Raw genomic sequence first — 24,964 nt, forward strand, 5'->3', positions numbered from 1 at the left:
TAAAAGAGTGATAAAAGCATAGAGGCTTGAAACAGAGGCCAAGGAACTCAATTAATATTCCTAAAGGAACCTCCTCCGCCTTGTTGAGAAGCAATTAACGGGTACAACTGAGCAGTACAATTGTTCTCTCTTATCAAGACTGCTGAGTTCGTAAATCCACAATTTGAGGACAGTTAACCTGGTGAAAGCTTCTCACTCGTTTTCTGGACCCATAACATGATTAGCCCTTTGCTCAAGTTACTCCTTTTCCTTTTGTTAAGCATGCATCATATTGGAGTAACTATTCTCTCTATGAGATTCCTTGCAATCTCTGTTTATATTTATTTACATTTTTATTCCACTCTTCTTCCAAGGAACTCAGGACAGTTTACGACTATAAATATTTATATACTAATCAACAAAAATTCTCAAAAGCAGTTCACACAGAAAAATAAATAATGTATAACACATAAATAAAACTGTCCCCTGTCCCCAAAGGGCTCACAATCGAAAAGAAGCATAAGGCAGACACCAGCATCAGCCACTGGAGAGATGCTATGCTGGGGCTGGATAGGGACGGTTGCTCTCCCCCTGCTAAACATAAGAGAACCAGCATTTTAAAAGGGTGCTTCTTTTTATTTTCCCTTTTACAAGGTCCCCCTCTCCGTTTTATCCTCACAACAATCCTATAAGGTAGGTAAGGGTTATTAGCAATCATGATTCTCCTTCATGTCTTTGTTCTACACCTTTTAATAGTCTTCTTTTATGGTTGTTCCTCGAAGATAAGGGGAGTGTCCAGAAGGCTTTCACAAGATGGACTTGAAAAAGAAATAGGTTGGCGACATGACTCTAGGTCTTGAGGAGCCTCAGAAGGTCCCAGGCCTCAGAGGCTTTGGCGTTTCAAGGGCAGTGTCCCACAAATAAAATGGTAGAAAAGCAAATCACCTCATCACTGATTGCTCTAAGAGAAGGGTAGGTTTGGCCCCCTTCCTAGGCTACCAGCCCTTTAAGAGGGGCCTGTCCTTGTTGCCATAGCGATTCGGTTCTAAGCCACGCAAACTAGCATGGCTTCACCCGAAACAATTTGGGAAGTTTAGTGAGCTGCTGAGAACAATCCCATAGAGGTCATCCACCCCACACCCCCTCACAGAACTGGGTAGAGGGAATGACAAATCAGATTGTATCTGGAATGCAGCTATGTCCCCAGAGTGGTTTTACAAGAGGCCCCAGGGCCAGCTTTAGGGATGGGCAGGCTGGGTGGTTGCTCAAAGCACCTACCTACCTAAAGGGGGTGCCAAGCTGAGCTTGTTTGTTGAGTGAGTCTGCAGTGAGTTCTGGAGATAAAGTGAGTGGGGTGGGGGTGCTGAAGCTATTCATCACCCAGGGCACTATTTCCCTTAGGAATCGCCCTGAGAGGCCGCAAGGAGTCTCCCATCTAGGCAATGAAAAAGCAGAGATCTGCTTAGCTTTCACAGTGCGGCAATGTCCCCTTGGACCATTCTCCATGCCCCACTAGAAAAGATAGGGCACTGAGGCGAATGCACAGCTAGAAGGGTTGCTGGGGTACCCTTGGAGCTTGCAGAGTTTCAGTGGCACATCTAAAAATTCTGCAGCCCCAGTCAACTGCTTGGATTCCTGCTTCCTACTCAGGATAGCCATGCCCTAGACCTGGGATCCTCAACGTTGAGCCCCCAGATGTTTTTGGACTTCAACTCCCATAATCCCCAGCCAAAGGCCACTGGGCCTGGGAATTATGGGAGTTGAAGTCCAAGAACATCTGGGGGCCCAACGTTGAGGATCCCTGCCCTAGACCATTGTTTCAATGCAAGCATGCTATCGTTGTTGCATAATTTGAGGCAGGCAGTAGGTCTCTTTCCCTGCCAAATGGAAGGAGTGTGTTGCAAAGGATGAGCTTGGAAGAAATTCAGGTCACTCACAGCAAGGCATTAGCTTTGCCAGCACAAAAGAAAAAAAGAAAAAGAAAAGAGCAGCAGATATTATCGCTGGACTTAAATGCAGAGCATGAATCTCACTGGAAATGTTTCAAAAAATCCTTATCACTAAATTACTAATCAACATACAGAGAGAGGTTTCACTGAAATAAATGGCATATTTACTTCCAAGTAAACAGTGTTCAGAATTGTGCTGGAAGGAGCGAAATGATTCCTGTTTTCTTACCATTTATTCTACTGGAGCATAACATTATCTGTTTACATAAGAATAATGTGCATAAATTAATATGCTCAGAGTGATTCCAATCAGCCTTTCATATATCAAACAATCTCTTCGTTTACATTCTTAAATATATCAGCAAAACACACACAAAAGAAGCCACCCGTAAAAAGTTGGCTTGCAATCATTATTCCAATTACAAGAGCATCATCATATTTTAATTGAATTACTTTAAGAATTGAAGAAGAGAGATCAAGTCTGAAGAAAATTCTGACACTGAAGTTAAAAGATGTGTGTTATTGTTTCTATCGCTATCATATTCAACTCCTGTAATACTGGCTCCTTCCCACGAGCTTCACAGCAAATATTTTTACAGATAATTGCCACAACCTAAGGAGCTATTTTAGGCATCCCTAAGGGCTTGCATGCACCACTGTCTCTGGATAGCAACCATTTAGGGTTGTTTTTTTAAAACTGGTTGTTCAGTGGCTTTCTTTACAGATTCCCTATATTCTCCCTTATCACCCGTTTGTGCAGCTTGCATGTCTGAATGCTCCTCCATAGTAAAAAACATTATCTATATGTAGAAAATTAGCACATCAGGCCAGCCATGTGTTTAGCCTTTACAGCTCTAAATGAACTGGCAGGGATACCAGAAAGACTGTCTTCTCTCCTAAGAACCTGCCTGACAATTAGGGTCCTAATCAGAGGCCCTTCTCTGCATGCCCCCACCTTCTGAAATGAGGTGAGTGGACACTGAAGAGAGCGCATTTCCTGTCTGGTTTGTGGAACTTCCTCCAAAGGTGGCTTAGTTACTATCTTTTAGGCACCAGGCAAAATCCAGTCTCTTCTTTCAGGCTTTTAATGGCATTTGATTATCTTTTAGGACTGGGGTTCTCAAATTCGGGTCACCAAATGTGGTTGGAGAACAACTCCAATGATTCCTAGCAGCAAGGTTTTTTCCCCCATTGTTGCTGGGGATAATGGGTGTTGATGGGTGTATCCCCCAATAATATCTGGGGACCCAGTGTTGGAAACCCCTGCTTTAGGATATCTGTCCCTCTTTTAAATTGGATTACTGCTTTAAAGTTATTTACTGACTCACTGCTTTTATTGGTTGCTGCATTGCTTTATTGCATTTTGATTTCATTAGCCGCCTTGAAGCATCTGCAAAAGTTGGGGTATAAATTTCTGAAATAAACATGATACAACTTAATATTCTTACGAACACAGTGACTTTCCACAGGCAGAGAGCTGTCTAATGCTTCTCCAATTCACCACCATTTTCTTTAAACGTAACTCACCTAGAGTCAAACTAGATACGATATTAAATCCATCATCTTTCCTTTTTAATTTTTTAAAATTAGCAGCAGCTGCAGGGGGCCCAATCCAGATCAACATCAGGGGATGTTGCATGCCTCCCCTTGCATGCCATAGCCTTGACAAAAACCACTTCTCCATGAAGCTGCTCTTTACACCACAGCAGCTTCTCATCGGGGCAAACAGCAGCTTTGGCAGCCTGATTCAGATTGGGACCATGGTGCAGGGAGAAAGGGTTAACCCCCTCTGGCACCGTGCCACAGTTCCAATCCAGACTGAGCCCGTCTGCAGTGAATTTTTGAAAAAACCGGGGTTGGGGGGAGAGGAGAGAGTTACAAAAGATAATGATGCATTTAACTTCATGTCCAGTTGGACCTTTTGGCAACACACTTTGCCCACTTTACACGATGCAATGATACCACAGTGCATGGGTGGGGGGGCGCTTCCTACCAATGATTGGATGATGCTAAAATACACTATGAACAAAGGGGAGCCAGATGATGAAGCAGTTTAGAAAGTCTTCCCAGTGGTTTTAAAATAGACAACATCACCATAAATGCAAGGACGGCCATTGAAGTGGGGTGTAGCTTGCCCTGTGCAAAGCTGTCCTGCCAAATTCCGTACTTGCTTAAGTGGATGAGAATCTACAATGCACAGTCTTTAAACCAAGTGGCTCCAGAAGCATCTGGAGCTCTGAGATTAATCAGAACACACTGGAGGGAATGATTAACTTGCCATCACTTTGTCCTTCAACAATTTTGCCAAAAAATAAATTAATTAACAGGAGTCATTTTGAATATTAAATCACTGGGTATAAAATCACTTACCACTTCCAAGCAGTCTATGATCTTTGTTAGTTTATCCTCAGGCAAATTCTTCAGCAAAGACACACTTTTAAAAAGAAGGTGCATTTAGTTCTACTTTTAGATAGCATTTCAGGTTTTTTTAAAAACAACAACAACAGCAACAACAGTAGTTTCATTATTTCTTGGATATTTGGGTTCTTTGACCCTTCCAGCCCACCCCACCGACTTGCTATTCACCACCACCACAACCACCAGATCATCCTGTAGTCAATGAATGTTGAAAGTACCTTTCCACATACTCGATCCATCAGTGGCTCATTAAGTGGGCGCTTGCTAGAACAGGTAGCTTGCATTATGGCTGGGCTTCCCAACCTTGGATTCCCATACATTGTTGAACTACAACTCCCATCATCCCCAGCCACAATGGTCAAAGGTTTAGTTCTGCATTACAGAACATTCCCTATACTATATTAGGATATTCAAAGGTTCCATTCCTAGAGAACTGAATATCTGAGAAGAGTAGAAGTATAGTCAGTTTTCCTTGAGATAACCAGATCTAGTTGGCAGTGTGCAGCAGTGTTCCCTTACCTAGGGACAAGCGCACTTAATTATCAACGGATGGGTGATTATCTTGGATCTCTGCTAATGGGCAGTAAGGTACAATTAATGGACGTGCACAGGTGCCTCTTAAAGACAGTTATCTGTCCATCCTTATGACAGTGCTTAAGCATATGCTACATTTACCTTCGGAGGAAGTTTCTGTACTGTTCATGCCTTGCTTGGGCTGTCCGTCTCATTATATTTTGGAAAACCTCTCTGTCCAATGCCCATGTTTTCACACTGGTGACAGCTTTAGGGGAAAAGAGATGCAGAGAAATGGAAAAGGTGGTAAATTCTTTAGCTCGTGTTACAGTGCCATGTATGTCCAATACAAATCCAGTGAAGTAAGCTTGTTCACAATGGCAGCCCGGGTGGCATACACACTAATATTTTTATATCACCTTTTACAGCAGGAATGACCACTGAAGCATTGCTTGCTAACAGCTTCACACCTCGCAAGTGTTGATACGTTCTTTCATGTTGCAATCGGTTATTTTTATCTTGTACACTACCTCGGGCAATTTTCATCAGAAGGTAGCTCATATATTAATAAATAAATTAAGTTACCTCCAGCATTTTGGGAGAAATATCTAACAATAGTTCAAAGCTTTCTGATGGAACAAAAAACATGGAGGAAAACTGTCTGGCTTCCATGCTCAGTGCAGCATTCTGAACAATTCCTTACCCACTGAAAGAGAGTGTGGGATAATTAGCATGAATTGACCCCTTTGCTAAGCAGGACTCACCTTGGTTTGCATCCGGATGGATGACTACATGCGGCCGTGGTAAGATATTCCCCTTAGGGCTGGCACCATAGCTCAGTGGAAGAGCATCAGTATGCTTACATGCAGATGATCCCAAGTTAATTCCCTGGCATCCTCAGGTAGGGCTGGGTGAGACTCCTGCCTGGAACCTTGGAGAAGCACTGCCAGTCAATGTAGGCTACACTGAGCTAGCTGGACCAATGGTCTGACTCAGTATAAGGCAGCTTCCTATGTTCCAGGGTGGCCTAAGGTATTGTACTGCCTGAGGTGAGGTGCCAAATACAGCCTTGCCCCATGCTCATGCAAGGGAGGGCAGCCACCTTTTTTAAACAAGTCCCTGCAGATTCTGAAAGTGGCAAATGGGCAGAGAGGAGGGATGGTTGCCGGCAGCCTCATCTTTTCCCCTTCTGCTTCTTGCCTAGAGGAAAGCAGTCTTCTCTCATCTCCTGTGCTCCTTGCAAAGTTTGCAAGGGTCACATCGGCCCCAAATAACTGCTCCAATGGCTGCGGTTGGGAGCATTTTGCTGTCCAGTTGGTGCTCCGATAACCTGACGACTGAGAAAACTGCCTCACTTTGCCTCACGAAAGGATAGCCCCAGAGATAGCATCTGGAATGTCCACAGGATATAACTGCAGTGCACTACTAGTGACATTCAAGACTTTTAGCAGCACAGAGTAGTGGTTAGACTTGAACTGGAAAGAGTTCGGGTTCCCCACTCAGCAAGCACCCTCAAGCAGGCAACCTTTAGCCAGTCACTATGCCTCAGTCTAACCTACCTTAAAGGGTTGCTGGGAAGGAAGGAGGAGGGAAAGCTAACTCTGCATGTTCAACCCTGCGCTCTTTAGAAAGGGGCAGAATTAAAATGAAATAAAAATCTCTGTTATCAGCACGTTTGGCAAAGCCTTATCATGTATTTTACAACTTCGAATCGTCCTCCAGAATGATCACATGACCCAGACCACATTCTGGTATTTTAGATATGCATTTCAATCAAAACCCTTTTCACAGGATTTGATCAGCAATGCCAATCAGTAATAAATACCTTTCTGTTACAACTGGTGAGCTAAAGCTGTTTTCTGCAGAGAGTGTGGCTTGCCACAGCAGTGTGGAGAACCCGCAGGGTTGTTAACAGCATTTGGAGACTATCCAGTTCCTTAGGGAGATTTTCTTTTCTGGACTGACAATTTGATTTTCTGGAGTGACAAAGCTTCTCTCAGGGAAGCACTATACATTACAAAAGAGACTCTGGCTGATATGTTGCGCAGCATAACACGGGCAGTTCAGAACCTCCTGCGCAGCTGTGGATGCCCATACAGAACAGCTCAGTTCTTCTGCGACTGAAAATTGCACAATCATGGTTGCGCAACATGAGATCCACGAATTCCAATGAACCTAGAGTAGCACAGCTGCAATTGTGCCTTTTTAGATAGAAGCAGCTGAGCTGCAACAGCACAGGTGGTTCTGAACTGCTGCCTGCATTACACTGTGCAGGATATCAACACTTGATACTGCTCTGTATCTCTTTGCTCCCTCGTCGTAATATCTACTCCAACACAGCACACAGAGGTTGTTCTCATGATGATCACTAGAGTGGGAGAAGCTTCCAGTCCGAGTTCGGGGGCGGTGCATGTTCCCGATTGGCCATTTTGAGAATTCTATAAGCAAGGCAGGAGGAGGGGGAAATGCTTATCTGTGAGTTAGGTATGGAGGATGTTGGTGGTAGCCACGAGTCCAAAACTTTCACCCAGCTTTAGCATGAAGATGGAGGGAAAGCATTCCCCATGCCTCCCCTGTCCGTACCCAGCTTGCAGATGAGCATGTTTCCTTCCTCCTATCTTGCTTGCAGAATTCTCACAATGGCCAATCAGGAATGAACACAGCTCCCAAACTAAGGTTGAAGGCCTCTCTTACCTTAGTGATCATCATAAGAACAACGTCAGTGCATTTCCCTGCCCCCGACAGCCAATGAGGCAAGGTAGAGAGATCCAAGCACAGTGACATAATGTCATGTGTTGCAAGGAATCAGAAGTGAACAGACACTGAGCAGAGGTGCAGTTTCATATCTCCTGTAACTCCAAGTTCCACCTTCGGACAGGATCTAGACTTGTGGCAGAGCACGGCTGTAGAACAGACCGAACCATTTCAGACTATCGGTGGGAGATACCACTTTTGAATGCTGTGCCTTGTAAGAAACTCCCTGCAGGTAGAAAGTTAGCACAGCAGGGAGAAAGATTATTTGCTAGCCCATTGCTTCACTTAGCCCATTGCCTACTGTGCTGGTTTCCTATCTGCAGGAATTTCTAATATCACGGAGCATTCAAAAATATGACTCGCCACCTGCAGTCTAATATGCTGTAGTCCATTCTACTGGCATGTATAATTCAGGCCTCAGAGAGAAAAAGAGAGAAATTTTGTCATAGAGGTGTACGCGACATATATAAGTACATGTATAAGTGTAGTTAACAGGCTGCTATCCTGTGAACACACTTGTACCCAAGAAAATCCCATCTGAAGTCTTTGAACTTGCTGGGATTTAACATCTAAATTAGGATGTTAAGCAGCAAGACTGACAGAGCCTGCAAATTAATATGCACTGAAAAATTCTCAAACCTGACTTGGAGCAGAAAACCCGCTGACAAACCAAGAACATTCAGTGGAGGGGGGGGGGAGTGGTTGCAGAAGGTAAACTAATCTGCATGGCACAGACTCCTGTAGGAGATTAGCAGGAATCATTCCGTTCTGCTACTCTGAATATGAATTGCATCTGATCGGCCTTCAAAAACTCCCTGAAAGCCCACATTTCCAATGGAGGCTCAGGAACTGCGCTCGGCAGATGAATACATTTAGTCTGGGGTGCCGGGCGCTATAGGACTTGAGCCAGGAGTTCTCGAACAAGCCCCTTATTCAGTGTCCCAAACAACTGCCCAGAGGAGGAAGCTGCCAATACTTCAGAACAGCTACCAGGAACTTCTGACAGAATCCATGTAGTGAGGAAATCCGGTGATCATGGCGCACCAACCACTTCTCAATTCTTCCTATCACACCTCCAGGGCTTGCTGCTGTTCTTCACCAGGAGGAATGTATTGCCAAGGAAAACCACGTGGATTATCCTCCGCTCCAACCAGAGCCTTGCCTACCTGCCACCTCCTATGCCTGTCCATCTGCCTGTTCTCAAGGAACCTGTTTTGTGCTTCCACCAATGGACTGCCATTCCAGCTCTGTTACTTCACTGGGCCACTGACTTCGAAGAGCTTGTCCAAGGGCTTTACAGTGGTCAGAGGCGGAGCACTTCAGTGCTTCAGAAACCCTATTCAGACAGTGGGGCTATTCACACAACCGAGTGGGCAGGAGGATGGGGGGGAGACAGGGTCCAACCTACCTTGCCCCAGATGATCAATCCTTCAGCACATGAGCCGGGAGCAGTGTGGATCAACAGAGGCCAGGACTTATTTTCCTGGCCTTCCAGATATCCCACAAGGCACCACGTGATGAGCACGATGCCTTGGGGGATCCCCCCATCGCGGTGTCTCCTCGGGCTATGTGGATCCTGAGGAGCAGGGCAGACAGATGAAGGGAGTGCTTGCTCCCTTAACCTTGGCTAAGAGCCGGGCTTAGGAGCAGGGTTGGGCTGGGTGGGAGCAATGGGATCTGTGAAGATCCTGGCGCACCACAAGAGCAGGCTCGGCTGCTGGTGAAAACAGCCTCATTATGTTGCACCTGTGTTGTTGTTGTTGTTGTTGTTATTAATTCGATTTCTATACCGCCCTTCCAAAAATGGCTCAGGGCGGTTCACACAGAGAAATAATAAATAAATAAGATGGCTCCCTGTCCCCAAAGGGCTCACATTCTAAAAAACAAAAGATACACACCAGCAACAGTCACTGGAGGTACTGAGCTGGGGGTTCTTAGGGCCAGTTACTCTCCCCCTGCTAAATAAAGAGAATCACCACGGTAAAAGGTGCCTCTTTGCCCAGTTAGCAGGGGAGCAGTGTTCAGGTGTCTGTACACACATATGTGCTTTTGTGTGAATGACTGTACCTGTATTCATTTTAAAAGTGAACCTGGATACAGCCCCCTCAAATGCAGGGTACTTACAGGAAGAATACTGTGCATTCAGCATAGTGTGTGAATAACTGTACGTGTGTACAGATCCGTGTGTATGTAATAGATCCATGTGTGTGAATAGGGCTCGAGCTGGCCTGCTCAATTTTGGCCCCCCAGTTTTTTTTAGACAACTCCCATACACTGTTCCCTCTAAGGCGCTCACACATTTTTGGATGTCCACTCAGTTCATTTTAGATCCTGCTCAGGTTGAATCAGGAAGGCCCCATTCTGAATGCAGGTGCGCGCGCACTACCTTGATACTGCCCCCCAGAACAAAACTCATTCCACACAGAGATGGAAAAAAATTAGAAAGACCACTGCTCCCATAATCCCCCGCCACAGCAGTCACTAGCCAGGAATTATGGGAACTGTGGGCCAACATCTGCAGGAGGGCCGAAGTTGAGCAGCCCTGAGCTAGAGTCTCTATGACTTCCAAGGGTGATCTAAAGTACAAGGTATTCTTCAAAAGATCCTCAAATGGCCCATGCATGCATTAGGCAGTGCTTCATCAATCAACCAACCAATCAATCAGCCAAATCAATTAATCTTTTATTACAGTCAACTGACCAGAAAGGGGGGCGGCGACCAATTAAATTATATGTCACAGAGCCAGTGTTTCTTCCCTTTAGTCTCAACACAGTTGACAGTGCCCCCTAAAACTCTCATTGTTCTCCCATTTTGCTAACATTCAGAGAGAGATAATGGTACCCACCTTTAACAGAGGCTGTCCTTGTACAGTTGTACAAAATTGCCAGCTCCCCAAATGCTGTCCATACAGGAATTGACGAGAGCAGTTTGTTCTGCTGAAAGACCTCCAACCTGCCCTCTGTGAAAAAGGCACCCAAAAAATGCTATTTGTTTACAGTACAGAAATACACACACACACACATACACACACAGCCTTGCTTCAGCAAAGCAAAGCAAAGCTCTGCTTAGACTTCCATGAAGGAAGGATGCTCATGCTGGATTTGGTGCACATGGATTTGTGTCCCAAATATGCTATTGATCCCCAACAGAGATGCAACACACCACTGTCTGCACTTGATCTGTGTCCAGTTCATGTCACATTTACAGCAGGGTGACGGCCAGGGAGCCGACTGCACTGATGCCAAGCGACGCAGCTCGCCATTTGTGTGAAGTGACACCCACTTGGTCCAAACTGATTCTACCTGCATGAGGGGACCTTGTTTTCCAGGAGGCAGTTTTTGGCGGGGTTAGAGTAGAACAAGCAACAGTACCTTGATCTGAGTCCACAACCTCAATCTCCAAAAGCCTGGTGTAAGCAGGCAAGCTTTGCACAATTCCACTGCCAGTCAGTGTAGATCATGGGTTCCCAACATGTATTACACCAGATGTTGCAGAACTACCATTACCATCATCCCCAGCCACAACGTTGAAGCTGGGGGTGATGGGAATTATAGTTCAGCAACATCTGGAATATCACAGGTTGGGATCTACCCTGTTACCCACCCTGGCGTAGATAATACTGAGCTAGATGGACCAATGGTCTCTGACTCAGTAGAAGGCAGCTTCCAGTGTTCAGATTTATGCAGATCCCTTGACAGGGCATTTCACAGGTTCATGGAAGTCACAGAAAAAGCTCCACTTAATCCAGCCAATATTCTGACTGGTTCTGACCAGGACTCTTTAATAAAGCCTCCCTCATCCTCTCCACAGATATCAACAAGCATGTGGGTGGGGGTGGCAGTGGAAAGAGGGGTTCTTATGGAAAGGAGGAGACAGTCACTTCCACATTATATGCCACTGAAAAATCAGGCAATCTACTACTACACAAATATTTATATAGGAGGACCACGTGCATGCCGCATTTGCTCGCATGTGGGATACTTCCAGTCACTTCCGGAATGAGGAGAGAACGGGGCAGCAGGGAGGTACGCTGCTGCCCCCACTGGACCGGTTTTTAAGAGAGCACCGGTGAGGGAAACGTGGCGGGGGTGGTAAGTGCACCCTCCTCTGCCTTTAAAAGTGTCCCCCTACCTTTGAACCGGCCAAACCACCAGCTGTTCAAACCTGTTCGGAGGCCCGTAAAAGGACCTCCGAACAGGTTTGTGCACATCCCTACTATATTTATTTAAGCACATGGTACAGACATTTAAGCATGTCTGTACCATTCACAAATGCGGGGGGACGACAACCTGTGATTAAATAAATATGGCTGCTACTGTCGTGTTTAGGTTAACCCTCAGCCGAACTAAATCAGGCATGTGTGTTTGATTTTGGAATTCAACACTCAGTGAGCCCTTTCTCACAAGCAACGAGAAAGAGCAAGAGGGCTAGCTGTGAGGAAACCTTAAAAAGCTGACCTCCCCGCAGATGATCCGGTTCGCCTCTTTGGGCAGGCGGATCACCCACCCAGATGATTACCAGCTGCTGCCGGTAACTCCGAGGGTCGGCGTGCCAGATGCATCACCCTGCCCCGCCACCCGGGCTCCTATGATGCACAGCACGAGTGCACGGTGCATTATGGGGATCCCCCTTTCACCTCTCCGAAGCCCAGGGGCGTAGCTAGGGGAGAGGGGGCCCGTGTTCATCCCTCTCTTGGGCAGCCCCCCAGGGTGAGGGAGGCAATGAAGAAAATAGGGAGGGAGGGATCTGGAGGGCCCTCAGGAGCTGGGGGCCCATGTTCTTTGAACCCTTTCGTTCAATTATAGCTACGCCCCTGCCGAAGCCACTCAGCAAACGACCAGGGCCAGGATTTCCTTTCCTACCAGATGAATGGCCAGCCCACACAGCTCAATTACAGCCAAGGCGGGGTTTGAAGGCAGCAAGAGAGTGGCTGCTGGCACCTAAACAGCTGGGGCTCGTTTCCCACCCCTCCAGCTTGCTTGTACGGGCCACTACTGCCTAGCCTACCACTCTGCCTCCAACAATGGGCAGCTTGATGTCCAGACACAGGTCTCCAGCAAGAAGCTCATGGGCAAGGCGTGGTGGATATAGCTCCTGCCTGTTTACCCCAAACAGATCTGGGGTGGAGGGACATGATAACTATCTTGTTCTATTGGGCCCCCTGCAGCTGCTGCTATCTCCATCACAACTTGCTTGTGTGTGTTTCTGGGAAGAGAATAGGTGGGGTATCCAGCTGTCCATTTATAAAATAATTATCACAACAGCCTATGCCACAGGGATATTGCAGTGGACGAAGAAGGCAAAAAGGCACTTAAATGTTATGCTTTATGTTGAGGGGTACTTAGAGCACAATATACAATGCTTCTAGAAGTACTAAATGATTTTCTATACAGTCATAAATAATGTTTTGATGCACCTACAACAAACATTAACCAGGACAGCTAAGCAGGACCACAGTTCAGTGGAAGAACTTCTGATCTGCATGCAGAATGTCCCAGGTTCAATCCCTGGCAGCATCTCCATGCAGGGCTGGAAAATACCAATTTAACACAGGAGATAGCACAATAGGGATTGTTATTGATGCCAGTTTGGCCAGTTGCTTCCAATGGATCTGCAAGGGTTCAAATCCCCACTGGGTGACTTAAGCAGCTGCCCATCTCAAGTTTTAATTTTTTTAATTCTAATGTGTTTTTATCTATTGTGATTTGTTTATCTTTTTATGAATTTTAAAGGTTTTATATTCTATATTATGTTTTAATTCTGTATACCGCCTAGAGATTTCAATATTAGGCGGTATATACATTCAATAATAAATAAATAGATAGACAGAGATAGGGCTGTCGCTCAGTGGTAGAAGCTACTAAGCTGTAGCTCAGAGCTGTAGCTTTGCAAGCAGAAGATCCCAGGTTCAATCCCTGGCAGCAGCTTCAGGCAGAACTGGGAAAGACCCCTCTCAGAAACCTGGGAGAGCTGCTTCCAGTCAGGGTAGACAATACTGAGCTAGACGGACCAATGGTCTGACTCGGTATAAGGCAGCTTCCCATGTTGCTAAATGTGGGGCAATCTATGCAGACAAAACGTAGTCTCAGAAGCAAGTAGAGCAGGCTCCTCTTGTCTTGTAGTTTCAATAAGACTACTTTGAGTAATTTTTCTCATAGCTAGGGGACTGGGACGTAGCTCAGTGGTAGAGCATCTGCTTGGCACGCCGGAGGTCGCAGGTTCAGTTCCTGGCATCTCCAGGTAGAAACGCTGGAGAGCCTCTGCCAACCAGATCAAACTGTACTGAGCTAGACGGACCAATAGTCTGACTCCACCGGCTGACTACTGCTGGGAACATGATGCTAGTTGGACCCGTCTTGCTCTGATCCAGCGTGGCTCATCCAACAAAAACTAAGCCTCAGCAGTGCAATTATTTTGAACGTTATTTAAGTGGTTACTAACCTGCCAGTACAAATATATGGTTGCCAGGCTCCCCTTGTTTGATTATATAGCTCCCTTGCTGGTATGTTCTTCCGTACATACATTCTACCATATCTCTGATTTGCTGTGGATCCAGCCTCTTCAGAAACTGGTTTCTGCTCAGGGCATCCGTGATGAGCTTTTTCTCACTTGTATTCGGAAAACCAAAGAGAGAGAGTGGGGGGGGGGAGTGGAGAGAAGCCAAGTCAGATTCATTTGTAACACATAAATGAATTGCTTTATGCAGCAAATATTCCTCTATCATGGTATTCACAGTCTAGTGCCCACGAAGGTAATTTACCTTTTCAGCTGCAACCTAAAGTGTTTGGCATATGGCCCTGTCCCTCATCACCTGCTGCTTTCCCCCTGTGTTTTCCAAGTATGCCTGGGGGTTCCACAGGAGCTTATCCAGGATTCCACAATGAGATTAATGGCAGCGGTGGTTAAAATTCCCTGACAGACAGCTTGCTGGTCATGATCAAACCTTTCTCTGCAACGCACAGCCATAGGGGAATACGATTCAGGGTGCTCTTTCCAGTGACGCAAACCAACAGTTGAGTCAAAAACACCTGGTCAGCATCCCGCACAAGTTGAAAGTGCAACATTTCCCAGAATCCTCTGCAGCATGCCAATGTGGAAAGGGTTCCCGACAGCTGGACGTGAGCCCTCTCCTTCTGGTCTGGCCAGGGGCATCTCCTCCTCAAGGCCCCCTCAGCTGGGGCACGGAGGCAATGCATGGAGTGGGGTGGTTTCAAGCAGTGCTGGGGGCCCCACCTTCTTCCAGGTCAAGCTCTACTGAGGGCTGCCCAGTCAATTGCCCGGAAGAGCCTCCTCCTCCTCCTCCCTCCTCCGGCCCCCTCTCATCATCGGCAGGAGATTTAAATACTAGTTGGCACTTGTCGCAAGTCTCGTGAGAGCCCAAAGTCCCAACTCACGAGACCTCCTGCTCCCGCAAGACCGAGCAAGTCTCGCCGGCCATGTTTGGTCCCTCCTCCATCGCGGCTGCTGGGCCGAGAGCCCCTGTTGCCGATCTGGCCCCCACCAGCCCTGTGCCCTCTCCCCGGATTCCCAGAGGTAGGGGTTTGTGGGCTTGTCTTGCCAGAGATTTGGGTGAAGCATCGCACTGGAATTTTGAAAAGTCATGGATTTATCATAGACTTTATTGTACTTTTGAGCCATTCACATTTTATTTACTTACTTACCTACCATATTTCTATACCACCTGGAATGTGCATCCGTAGGCGGTATATATATAAGTTAAAATACAATATAAAACAGGATAAAATGATTAAAACAATGACAGAAAATTAATTAACATCCTGAGAAAACAGGTCCGTCCTAAGTGTCTTTTAAAAAAACAGCTAGAGATGATGATGATGATGATGATGATGATGATGATGATGATGATGATGATGAATTTGATTTCTATACCGCCCTTCCAAAAATGGCTCAGGGCAGTTTACAAAGAGAGATAACAAACAAATAAGATGGCTCCCTGTCCCCAAAGGGCTCACATTCTAAAAAGAAACATTAGACACACACCAACAACAGTCACTGGAGCTACTGTGCTGGGGGTGGATAGGGCCAGTTACTCTCCCCCTGCTAAATAAAGAGAATCACCACGGTAAAAGGTGCCTCTTTGCCCAGTTAGCTGGAGAAACTCTGATTTTAACAGGGAGTGTATTCCAGAGCCCCGGAGCAGCCACAGAGAAAGCCCGGTCTTGAGCAGCCACCAAAAAAACGGGTGGAAGCCATAATCAGGCCTCCCCAGATTATCTTAATAGGCGGCAGGGCTCATGACAAAGGAGGCACCTGGACCCGAGTTGTTGATGGCTTTATAGGTAATAACCAGCACTTTGTATTTCACTCAGAAGCATACTGGCAGCCAATGCAGTTCTTTTAAGATTGGTGTTACATGGTCTCTTCAGGTTATCCTGGAGACCAGTCTGGCTGCCACATGCTTCACCAACAGTAACTTCTGGACTATGTACAAAGGCAGCTCCATGTGGAGTGTGTTACAGTAGTCAAACCTGGAGGTTACCAATAGGTATATGCATGAAACTGCATTAACAATGTATTTATTTACTCCTACAGTATATATCTGCAGTGCAAAACATAAAATTATATGATCCTTGTCCAGAGGGTTATAGTCTTGTGGTAGCAACCATGACTTGTCCCCTTAGCTAAGCAGGGTCTGCCCTGGTTGCATATGAATGGGAGACTTGATGTGTGAGCACTGCAAGATATTCCCCTCAGGGGATGAAGCCGCTCTGGGAAGAGCAGAAGGTTCCAAGTTTCCTCCCTGGCTTCTCCAAGATAGGACTGAGAGAGATTCCTGCCTGCAACCTTGGAGAAGCCGCTGCCAGTCTGTGAAGACAATACTGAACTAGATAGACCAATGGTCTGACTCAGTATCATCATCATTATTACAGTATTATTTTACATTTTATATCCTGCTCTTCCTTCAAGGAGCCCAGAGTGGTGTACTACATACTTAAGTTTCTCCTCACAATAACCCTGTGAAGTAGGTTAGGCTGAGAGAGAAGTGACTGGCCCAGAGTCACCCAACTAGTATCATGGCTGAATGGGGATTTGAACTCGGGTCTCCCCGGTCCTAGTCCAGCACTCTAACCACTACACCACACTGGATCTCTATATGGCAGCTTCCTATGTTCCTAACATATATGGCATTTTACAGAGTAACAAAAGGGACCAAAAAAAGGGAGATAGGTCTATGTCTTAAGGAACTTACAATTTAGATTTTGACATTCAGGGAGACAACAGGTGGGGGCGGGGGGGGGGGAGACCACAAACAAAGACAGGAGAGATGGAAGAGGTGAGAGTAACAAGGGATGAACTTGAGCCAATGCAGAAGATGGGCTTCATTTTGATTTGAGACGAAGGCCCAGGGGTTAAGCCCAAGCCTTCATGAAGGCTTCCCAGGAATTTTGGGATATGGACAGGACAAAGGGAACGAGAAAGCCCAGAGCTTGATAAAGAAGCAGCAAGAACAGGATGGAGAAGAGGCCCCAATCTTGGGTCCCCCCCATCATCCCCAATCACAAGTCAAAGCCCATTGCGGCTGAGGATGAGGAGTGTTATAGTTCAACAACAGTGGTGGATCCAAGGTTGGAGACCTGTGTGACAAAGGAACCTCCTCTCACAGTGAGGGTCGTCAAAGGCAATCAGTGTAGAAAAAGTCTGAGAAGGGATCTGCAAGGGGTGGGGGGAGAGGAACTTCAATCATTGGAAGCTGTTCAACACAATGAGGCTGTTCTCACAACCAGCCTAACCCAGCCGGGGTTAGGCTGGCTGGGAGAAGCAGCAGGGGCCTTGAGGATCCCTCTGCTCCCTGCCTGCCTAACCCTCTTAAGGAACCCAGCTGTTAGCTGAGGCTAAAGGTGCACTTGCACACTTACCCCGGCTCCCAGGTATCGTGGGTCTCCTCGGGCTGAATTCAGCCCGAGGAGACACAGAGACGGGCACACATTGCATTGTGTGATATCCTGAGGCCAGAACAACAAGTTCCAGCCCCGGATCCCTCTGCCCTACTACATGCCTCATGAAGCTGCACGGAGCAGAGCTGCCCATGTGGGTGCTTGGGAGGCATGTTGATGGACTGTTTGGTTGTCGGGGGGGGGGGTGTAGGTTAAGAGCAGCCTTCCCATGGTGATAGTGAGAATCACCTCAATGTGTTGGATGCATTCAGAAAAGCACATGTGGCATTCTGCTCTTGCAATGGTGCTTTCCTGCACTTTCTTTGTCACTGTCGTCTGTACTCCTGAACATCCACTCTTAAGGGTCAGGGGGTCTGGCAGCACAGCAGGCCTGAGGTCTGGAGGACTGCAATGGACAGGGTAAATCAGCCAAAACCAGGGACCCATCTTGTGCATGCAGAAGTGCATGCAGATGCTACCAGTCTTCCACAAGTTGCTGGCTGCTGAGGAAAGGGCACAGTCCAAAATGGCAAGACTGAGGCCAGCGAAAGAAGATCCAAGGGAGCAGAGCTGGCCTTGCAGAGAAAAGGGTGCCCATATAGCTCAGCCTATTAGCCTCGCTGAGGATCCAGGGAGGTGGTGGTGCAGCGTGAGGTGTGTAGGCTGCATTGTTCCCTCTAAGGCTTGTGCATGTGCGCACACTCACAAGTTTTTTGATGCCCGCTCAGTTAGTTTTAGATCCCTCTCAGGTCGAATCAGGGAGGCCCCATTCTGAATGCACGTGCGGACATGCTGCCTTGATACTGCCACCCAGAACAAAACTCATTCCGCACAGAGATGAGAAAAATTAGAGGGACCACTGGTAGGCTGAGTACTGGAGACCCTTTTAAAACACAGACATACCCCAGAACCTTCCAGGAGCAGAAGGAGAATGGAAAAGCCATTCTACTCTGCACAAGAAGATGGAAGCTAGAAGGGGAATAAGAGAATGACAGAGGAGATAACCTGAAGCAGAGACAAGGAGCTCAGAAGTACAGATGGGAAAATCAAATGTGAATGCCAAGTGTAGCGAATTCCTCCACAGCAAGATGACAATTTCAGCGAGCAGGCCGAGATTCAGCGATTCAAGGTGGCAATCATTAGAGCCATCCCCCAAAGATAGCATCATGTTTGCCTGCAAGCTACTCTCTGAATTCCACCCTGCCCTCTATTTAGGGCACAAGACTGAAATATAGAGCAAAGATAATCCCAGAATTGCTATGCACCTCAAAATGCAGAATTCTGGAGGGATTTGATGAGAGACACCATAGTTAAAAGAGGAACTGCTTGAAGAAGACCCAAGGGACATCAGGGACCAAGTGGCAAGGACTATAGAACCAGATGGGGAGGGAAGTAGTGGTGGGGGAAATTAAACTATTGTGAATGTAATTTTTAGCCTACTTTCCTTAAGGAAAGTAAGTTTATGAGATCACCAGCACACACACACACACACAGAGAGAGAGAGTCCGTCCGTCCCCCACTACCAACTTCGCAATGCCTGAACCAATATGAACCAATTTGGGTACAGTTGTAGGGCCACATAGGGACACCTCAAGAGCATAGTTTGTGAGGATGTCATCCACCCTGATTCAAGATGCCAGATGCATAAACGTTTGAGGTTCAAGTAGGCTAACTTGTGAACTGCCTAACCGATTTGAACCAGATTTGCTACAGGTGTTGGGACACATAGTTTGTCCCATAGTTTGTTACGCAACAGTATAGTTTGTAATTATGACATCCACCCAAATTTAAGATGGCGGACATGTGAACAATTAAGGATGAAGTGGGCTAACTTGTGAGGATGGTAGTTATCAATTAAAATTATATTGAAAGGAACATAGGCATATTAGTTCTTACAAGAACTTGTTAAAAATCTAGATAATTAATATTATATTGTCCCATGATGAGATTCACAAGAGAATTTTGAACTGTATTACAAGAAAGTAAAAACAGGGCAGTGAAATTTCAATCAAGTTACATGGTTCCATCAAAATGGAATATTGTTCCATTTAACTTTAGGCAGACTTACAGATCTCTGCAATATTTTCATCAAATTAGCTGAAAGTTGATCTAGAAGTGTTTTCATATTTACAGCACCGCAGCAACAAGGTTCCTGTATCCATGCAATATTTTAACCTTTTTTTAAAATGACAAGCTGTGCTTTCCCATTATGATACTACACAACAGTGGTGACCAATCTTTCCAGTAGGTGTGCCACAAGTTGACAGACACAGTGGCACTCTAGCATGTACATACACACTTCCTCTCCTTGCCTTGAGATGGTGTTGCCTCTAAGATAGGGGTCTCAAATTGCAGCCCTCTTGCAGATGTTCTACAATTCCCATGATCCCTGGCTACTGGCCACTGTGATTGGTGATGATGGGAATTGTAGTTCAACAGCAGCAGCGTGGGGGGCACAGCTTAAGACCCCTGCTCCAAGCATCATCTGAAGGCACATGATGCAGCAACCTTGCAGAAGCTCAGCAGGTCTGGGACTGGACAGGGCCTTGAAGTCCATCATGGAAGGAACTAAAAACTGGACATTGCAATGACCTGCCTTGGCCGACTGCCCAGCAGCTGCGAAAACCACTCTTTTCAGAGAGGAAGGGAGAGCTGACAGACAGGAATGGAGACGGAGAGTAGTCACAAATGTTGCCAGAAGTCAACACTGGGAATTCCACGGGATCAGGCGTAAACACACATCGTGGTCAGACAACAAACAGGTCCAGATTTCTAGGTCAAGGTTGCTCACATTAGGGATGGTCACCATAGACACTGTTTCCAGCACAGACCCAGCTTTCAGGCTGCTCTAAATAGGCAGTGTGCTGAGAGCCCCGCCCAACACTGCAGCTGGGCCTTGTCAGGGAAATGCGGCCGGGTCAGAGTTGGGTCATACCCAACTCAGTGTCATAGCCAAGCTCATAAGCCACCTTGCTCTTGTTGAGGAGTGCCACATCTGGCCATGAAGGCACACAGTTCGTAATACCTTCAGCCTATTAGAGGAGCAACTATCTTTATCTTATCCATTTTCAAATGAGCAGATCCAAATCCATGGTTAACTCAGAGGGCGACCGCTGCCTGGGGAACACTATGCTATCATCATTGCCTGCGCGGCTGATGTGTCTAACGAAGCAAATCCCAGCACAGTGCTCTGGAAGCCTCCAAGGTCTCTCCTCACTTAGATTCATAAAGCAAAGCAAAACTGTCCCAGAGAACCAGGTTTCACGAGGTGCTCTCTGGAGGGTACTCTGAGAGTGAATGATCACTTCCCATTTAGCAGCTTGATTTATTCCCTTTATTACCTGTACAGCAAGCTTGGAAATGAAGGATGGCAATGATAAAAAGGTTAGGAAAATAAGACCAGAGTCATAGTAATCATCATCCTTGCAGGCTGAAATAATATCTTTTAAGCATGTAGTTTCTCCCTGGCAAGCCACACTGTAAATAGGTCACAACCGTCAGCTGAAAACAAATTTGCACAGCACAAGCTCGCTCGCACCATAAACGTTACCCTGCATAAGTGTTTCTTGCCCAAGGAAAATCTAATTAGATCTTAATATTAATAATTTTCACAGAACTGGCCAATATTCTGATATGAACTCTAAGAGAGCTACTCGTGCTCGCTCTCTTTCACATGGGGAGGCATCTATCTAGAACTGGCCCCACATGGAAACTGCAGGAGAATTTTGTTTTTTTCCGCAGTTATGGAACGTTGTGAGGCTTCACAGTCTTGTTTATTCGTCTTTATAGTTTTCTGCATAATTTTGGTGTTTGGTGTGTGTGTGTGTTTTAAAGGAAAACTAGCTGACCCCTCGCAGAGCATCTGTGCACTCTTTGGGGCTGGCAGTTCCCCCTTCCCCCCACTTTTTGCCCTAGTCTCTCCTGTCCTCCCGCCAACCTTCTGTCCAGGTCTGCACCGCTAGCACACTTCCCTTCCCCGCCGGCTGGGCGCAGTGTGTCTCCAGTGCCCACCCAGGCTCCTCTTGGGCGCAGCTCCATTGCTCGCCTCCTCTCAGCCCCGCTGGGCCTCCGCTGCTCTCCGGCTCTTCCTGGCAGCCCAGCCGCTGCCTCACCACGGCCAGCCCGGATCGGCCGCTGCCGCTTCTTCTCACTGCGGCTGGCCTGGGCTGGGCCCAGCTGCCTCTCCTCACTACCACTGCCACCACCTCTCACTTCTGCCCCCCGCCACTTTCTCCCCCCCCCTCCCAGCGACAGGGCCTGGGCCTGCCTCCACCGCCACATTTCCACCCGCCAAACATCCCCATGTGTCCCCACATCCCCACGCATTTCTGGTCAGCTTAGTGAAATAATTATATAGATATTTTTTTAAGGAAAAGACAAATGACCTTCAAACGGCAGTAGATATGCTGGTAACCTCTAGGCTTGACTATTGTAATGCACTTTACGTGGGGCTGCCTTTGTACGTAGTTCAGAAACCACAAATGGTACAGAATGCGGCAGCCAGATTGGTCTCTGGGTTTACTAGAACGGACCATATAATATCGATTCTAAAAGAACTGCACTGGCTGCCGATATGTTTCCGAACGAAATACAAAGAAATAATTATTACCTATAAAGACCTAACGGTACTTAAGAGAGCGCTTTCTCTGTCATGAACTCTGTTGCCTATTAGGTTCATCTGGAGAAGTCTGGTTATGGTTGCCACCAACTCATATGGTGGCAACTCAGGACCGGGCCTTCTCTGTGGCTGCCCCAGGGCTTTGGAACGTATTCCCTGCTGAAATAAGAGCATCTCCTTCTCTGGTTTTTTGTTTTAGGAGGATCCTGAAGATGTACCTATTTTCCCAGGCTTTTAACTGAAACCAAATTTTTAAATTTTAATGTGTTTTTATCTGTTATGATTTTTATCTTTTTATGAATTTTAAATGTTTTATATTTTATATTATGTTTTAATTCTGTTCACAGCCTAGAGATTTCTATACTAGGCAATATATAAATTCAATAAACAAACAAACAATCAAATAAATAATCAATCTGAGAGAGAGACAAAGCGAGCTTGTAGTGCGTACTCAGGGGAAGGAAGAAAGGACGTTCTGCTGGGTGGGACCCTGACTGTTTACCTCTGCTCCTCCCCTCTCCAGGTGACTATTTATTTATCATATTTTTATACTGCCTGATATGTACATCTCTAGGCTGTGTACAAAATTCAAAACAATATTTAAAAAGTAAACACCGATTAAAAACCCACAAAACACAATAAAAACCATCTCATAAAGCAAGTTGTTAAAATAAATTATTAAAATAAATTCCAGTTAAAAGCATGTTAGGAGCATCTTGAGGGACTTCCAGAAAACAGACAGAGAAGGAGACGCTCTTATTTCAGCAGGGAGTTTATTCCAAGCCCCGGGGCAGCCACAGAGAAAGCCCGGTCCCAAGTCACCACCAAACGAGCTGGTGGCAACCCTAACTGGACCTCTCCAGAAGATCATAATAGGCAGCAGGAGGATTCATTACAAAGAAGGTGCTCTCTTAAATACCCTATGAGAAAAGAGCTGCTTGTTCCAGAGGCACGTGCCAACAATTGTCCTTGTGGCTCTCAGTTTTGAGGCGAGCAGGCTGAGGCCCTGCCAGCAGGAAGATTATTTGGATATTCCCTGCAAGTTTGACAACGTGGGCGAACTACCACAGAGCGTTAAGAGACATCTATCAGCAGCAGCTGCCTGGTGTAACAGCAGGAGCCTGTTTGGAAATACTTTAAGATCAGCTGCCAGAGCGGCTTTTTTCCTCGGGGTTGGCTATTTGGATATGTGTGGTCAGGATGGCGGTCAGTGGCTTGTTTAAGGTCTGCGGGGCCATCCCCTCTGGGTTGTCTGTGGGGTGCCTATGATTGCTTCAGGTGTGGGGATAGAGCACAGTGAGGACTGAGAGGTGAGAGGGGTTCTCGCACTGGCGTGCCTCATCCAGGAAGCCTTATTTAAATTATCTCCCCTTCCTTCAACTCAGAGGGTGGTATTTGGACTGCCAGTTATAGTGTTTCACTAGGCCCATGATTGGTGTGAACATTTTTTGATATGGGGCGGGGGTCTTACTGCATGGCTGGGGTTTCGTGCATGATCAAGGGAGTCTTGGCTTGGTGCTGAGGATATATAAGAGCTGAGGCAGTTGGGTTGAAGGATGTGTCTGGGAGTGTGGGGGATTGGGGAGGGTTTGGGGACAGTGATTTCTCAGGTAGCGCGCAGAGGGAGAAATGGCAGCAGGAGTTGGGCAGGATGTTACACGTGGGAAATGGACCAGACCATTGAGGTATGTTCCTTTTTCTGGCTGTTTTCCCAATCCTGCAGCCCCAGGGAGCCCTGGGAACAATCTCTCAAGGTTTAGGGCTGAATGCCAGGTCAGTAAAATCATCTCCCATCCATGATTTGATGGTGGATGAGAACGCTGCCTTGGTATGTGGTCTAAGAACATAAGAACAGCCCTGCTGGATCAGGCCCAAGAATGCCCATCTAGTCCAGCATGCTGTTTCGCACAGTGGCCCACCAGATGCCGCTGGAAGCCACAGGCAGGAGTTGAGGGCGTGCCCTCTCTCCTGCTGTTGCTCCCCTGCAACTGGTACTCAGAGGCATCCTGCCTTTGAGGCTGGAAGTGGCCTATAGCCCTCCGACTAGTAGCCAATGACAGACTTCTCCTCTATGAAGTCATCCAACCCCCTTTAAAAGCCATCCAGGCTGTTGGCTGTCACCACCTCCTGTGGCAGAGAGTTCACAAGTGGATCACACATTGTGTGAAAAATTACTTCCATTTGTTGGTCCTAGACCTCCTGGCAATCAATTTCATGGAGTGACCCCTAGTTCTAGTGTTGTGTGAGAGGGAAAAGAATTTCTCTCTCTCCACTTTCTCCACACCATGCATGATTTTATAGATCTCTATCATGTCTCCCCGCAGTAGTCTTTTTTCTAAACTAAAAAGCCCCAAGTGTTGTAGTCTTGCCTCATAAGAAAGGTGCTCTAGGCCCCTGATCATCTTGGTTGCCCTCTTCTGTACCTTTTCCAGTTCTAAGCTGAGTCTCTCTCAGCTTTGTCCTCCAGGTTCCCCGAGCCTGCCCAGTTAGGCAATCTCTCGATTTTGAGTGTTTGTCCTTGAGGGTGGGCCTCCCAAACAGGCTGGGGATTCTGTTGTTATACCCGCTACCCCATTGCATTTCAGTCGCCCTACCTGAACTGATGGGGGTGGTCTTTGAGGTGGCATTGGGTTGCCCCAGACCTATTGTCTTGGGGAGCCCCTAGGAGGGGCGATTCGGGACTTCATGGCCACCATGGCAACCATGGGACTATCTCAACTGGTATCAGGGCCCTACCTATGGGGCAGGACATATTTTGTATCTGGTTTTTGCTGACCAGGGAATGAATGGTCTGGAGGTGGGGGAGTTTAAGATAACTCCCTTGTCATGGACAGCAG

At 46.7% G+C, this 24,964-nt stretch overlaps 1 protein-coding gene across 2 annotated transcripts in view; it reads right to left on the reverse strand.

Annotated features, from left to right (window-relative positions):
• Nucleotides 1–24,964, reverse strand: part of PRKG2 (protein kinase cGMP-dependent 2) — a 96,786-nt gene that overhangs the window by 43,654 nt on the left and 28,168 nt on the right. For both annotated transcript variants that reach the window (XM_053251223.1, XM_053251222.1), the window contains exons 3-6: nucleotides 14,055–14,221; nucleotides 10,459–10,572; nucleotides 5,022–5,127; nucleotides 4,299–4,362 (exon numbers count right to left, since the gene is read on the reverse strand). In XM_053251223.1, the coding sequence (XP_053107198.1) occupies nucleotides 4,299–4,362; nucleotides 5,022–5,127; nucleotides 10,459–10,572; nucleotides 14,055–14,221 (451 nt within the window). The remainder of the gene's footprint in view (nucleotides 1–4,298; nucleotides 4,363–5,021; nucleotides 5,128–10,458; nucleotides 10,573–14,054; nucleotides 14,222–24,964) is intronic.

Source organism: Hemicordylus capensis, chromosome 5 (assembly GCF_027244095.1).
Source record: "Hemicordylus capensis ecotype Gifberg chromosome 5, rHemCap1.1.pri, whole genome shotgun sequence".
NCBI classification, from domain to species: domain Eukaryota; kingdom Metazoa; phylum Chordata; class Lepidosauria; order Squamata; family Cordylidae; genus Hemicordylus; species Hemicordylus capensis.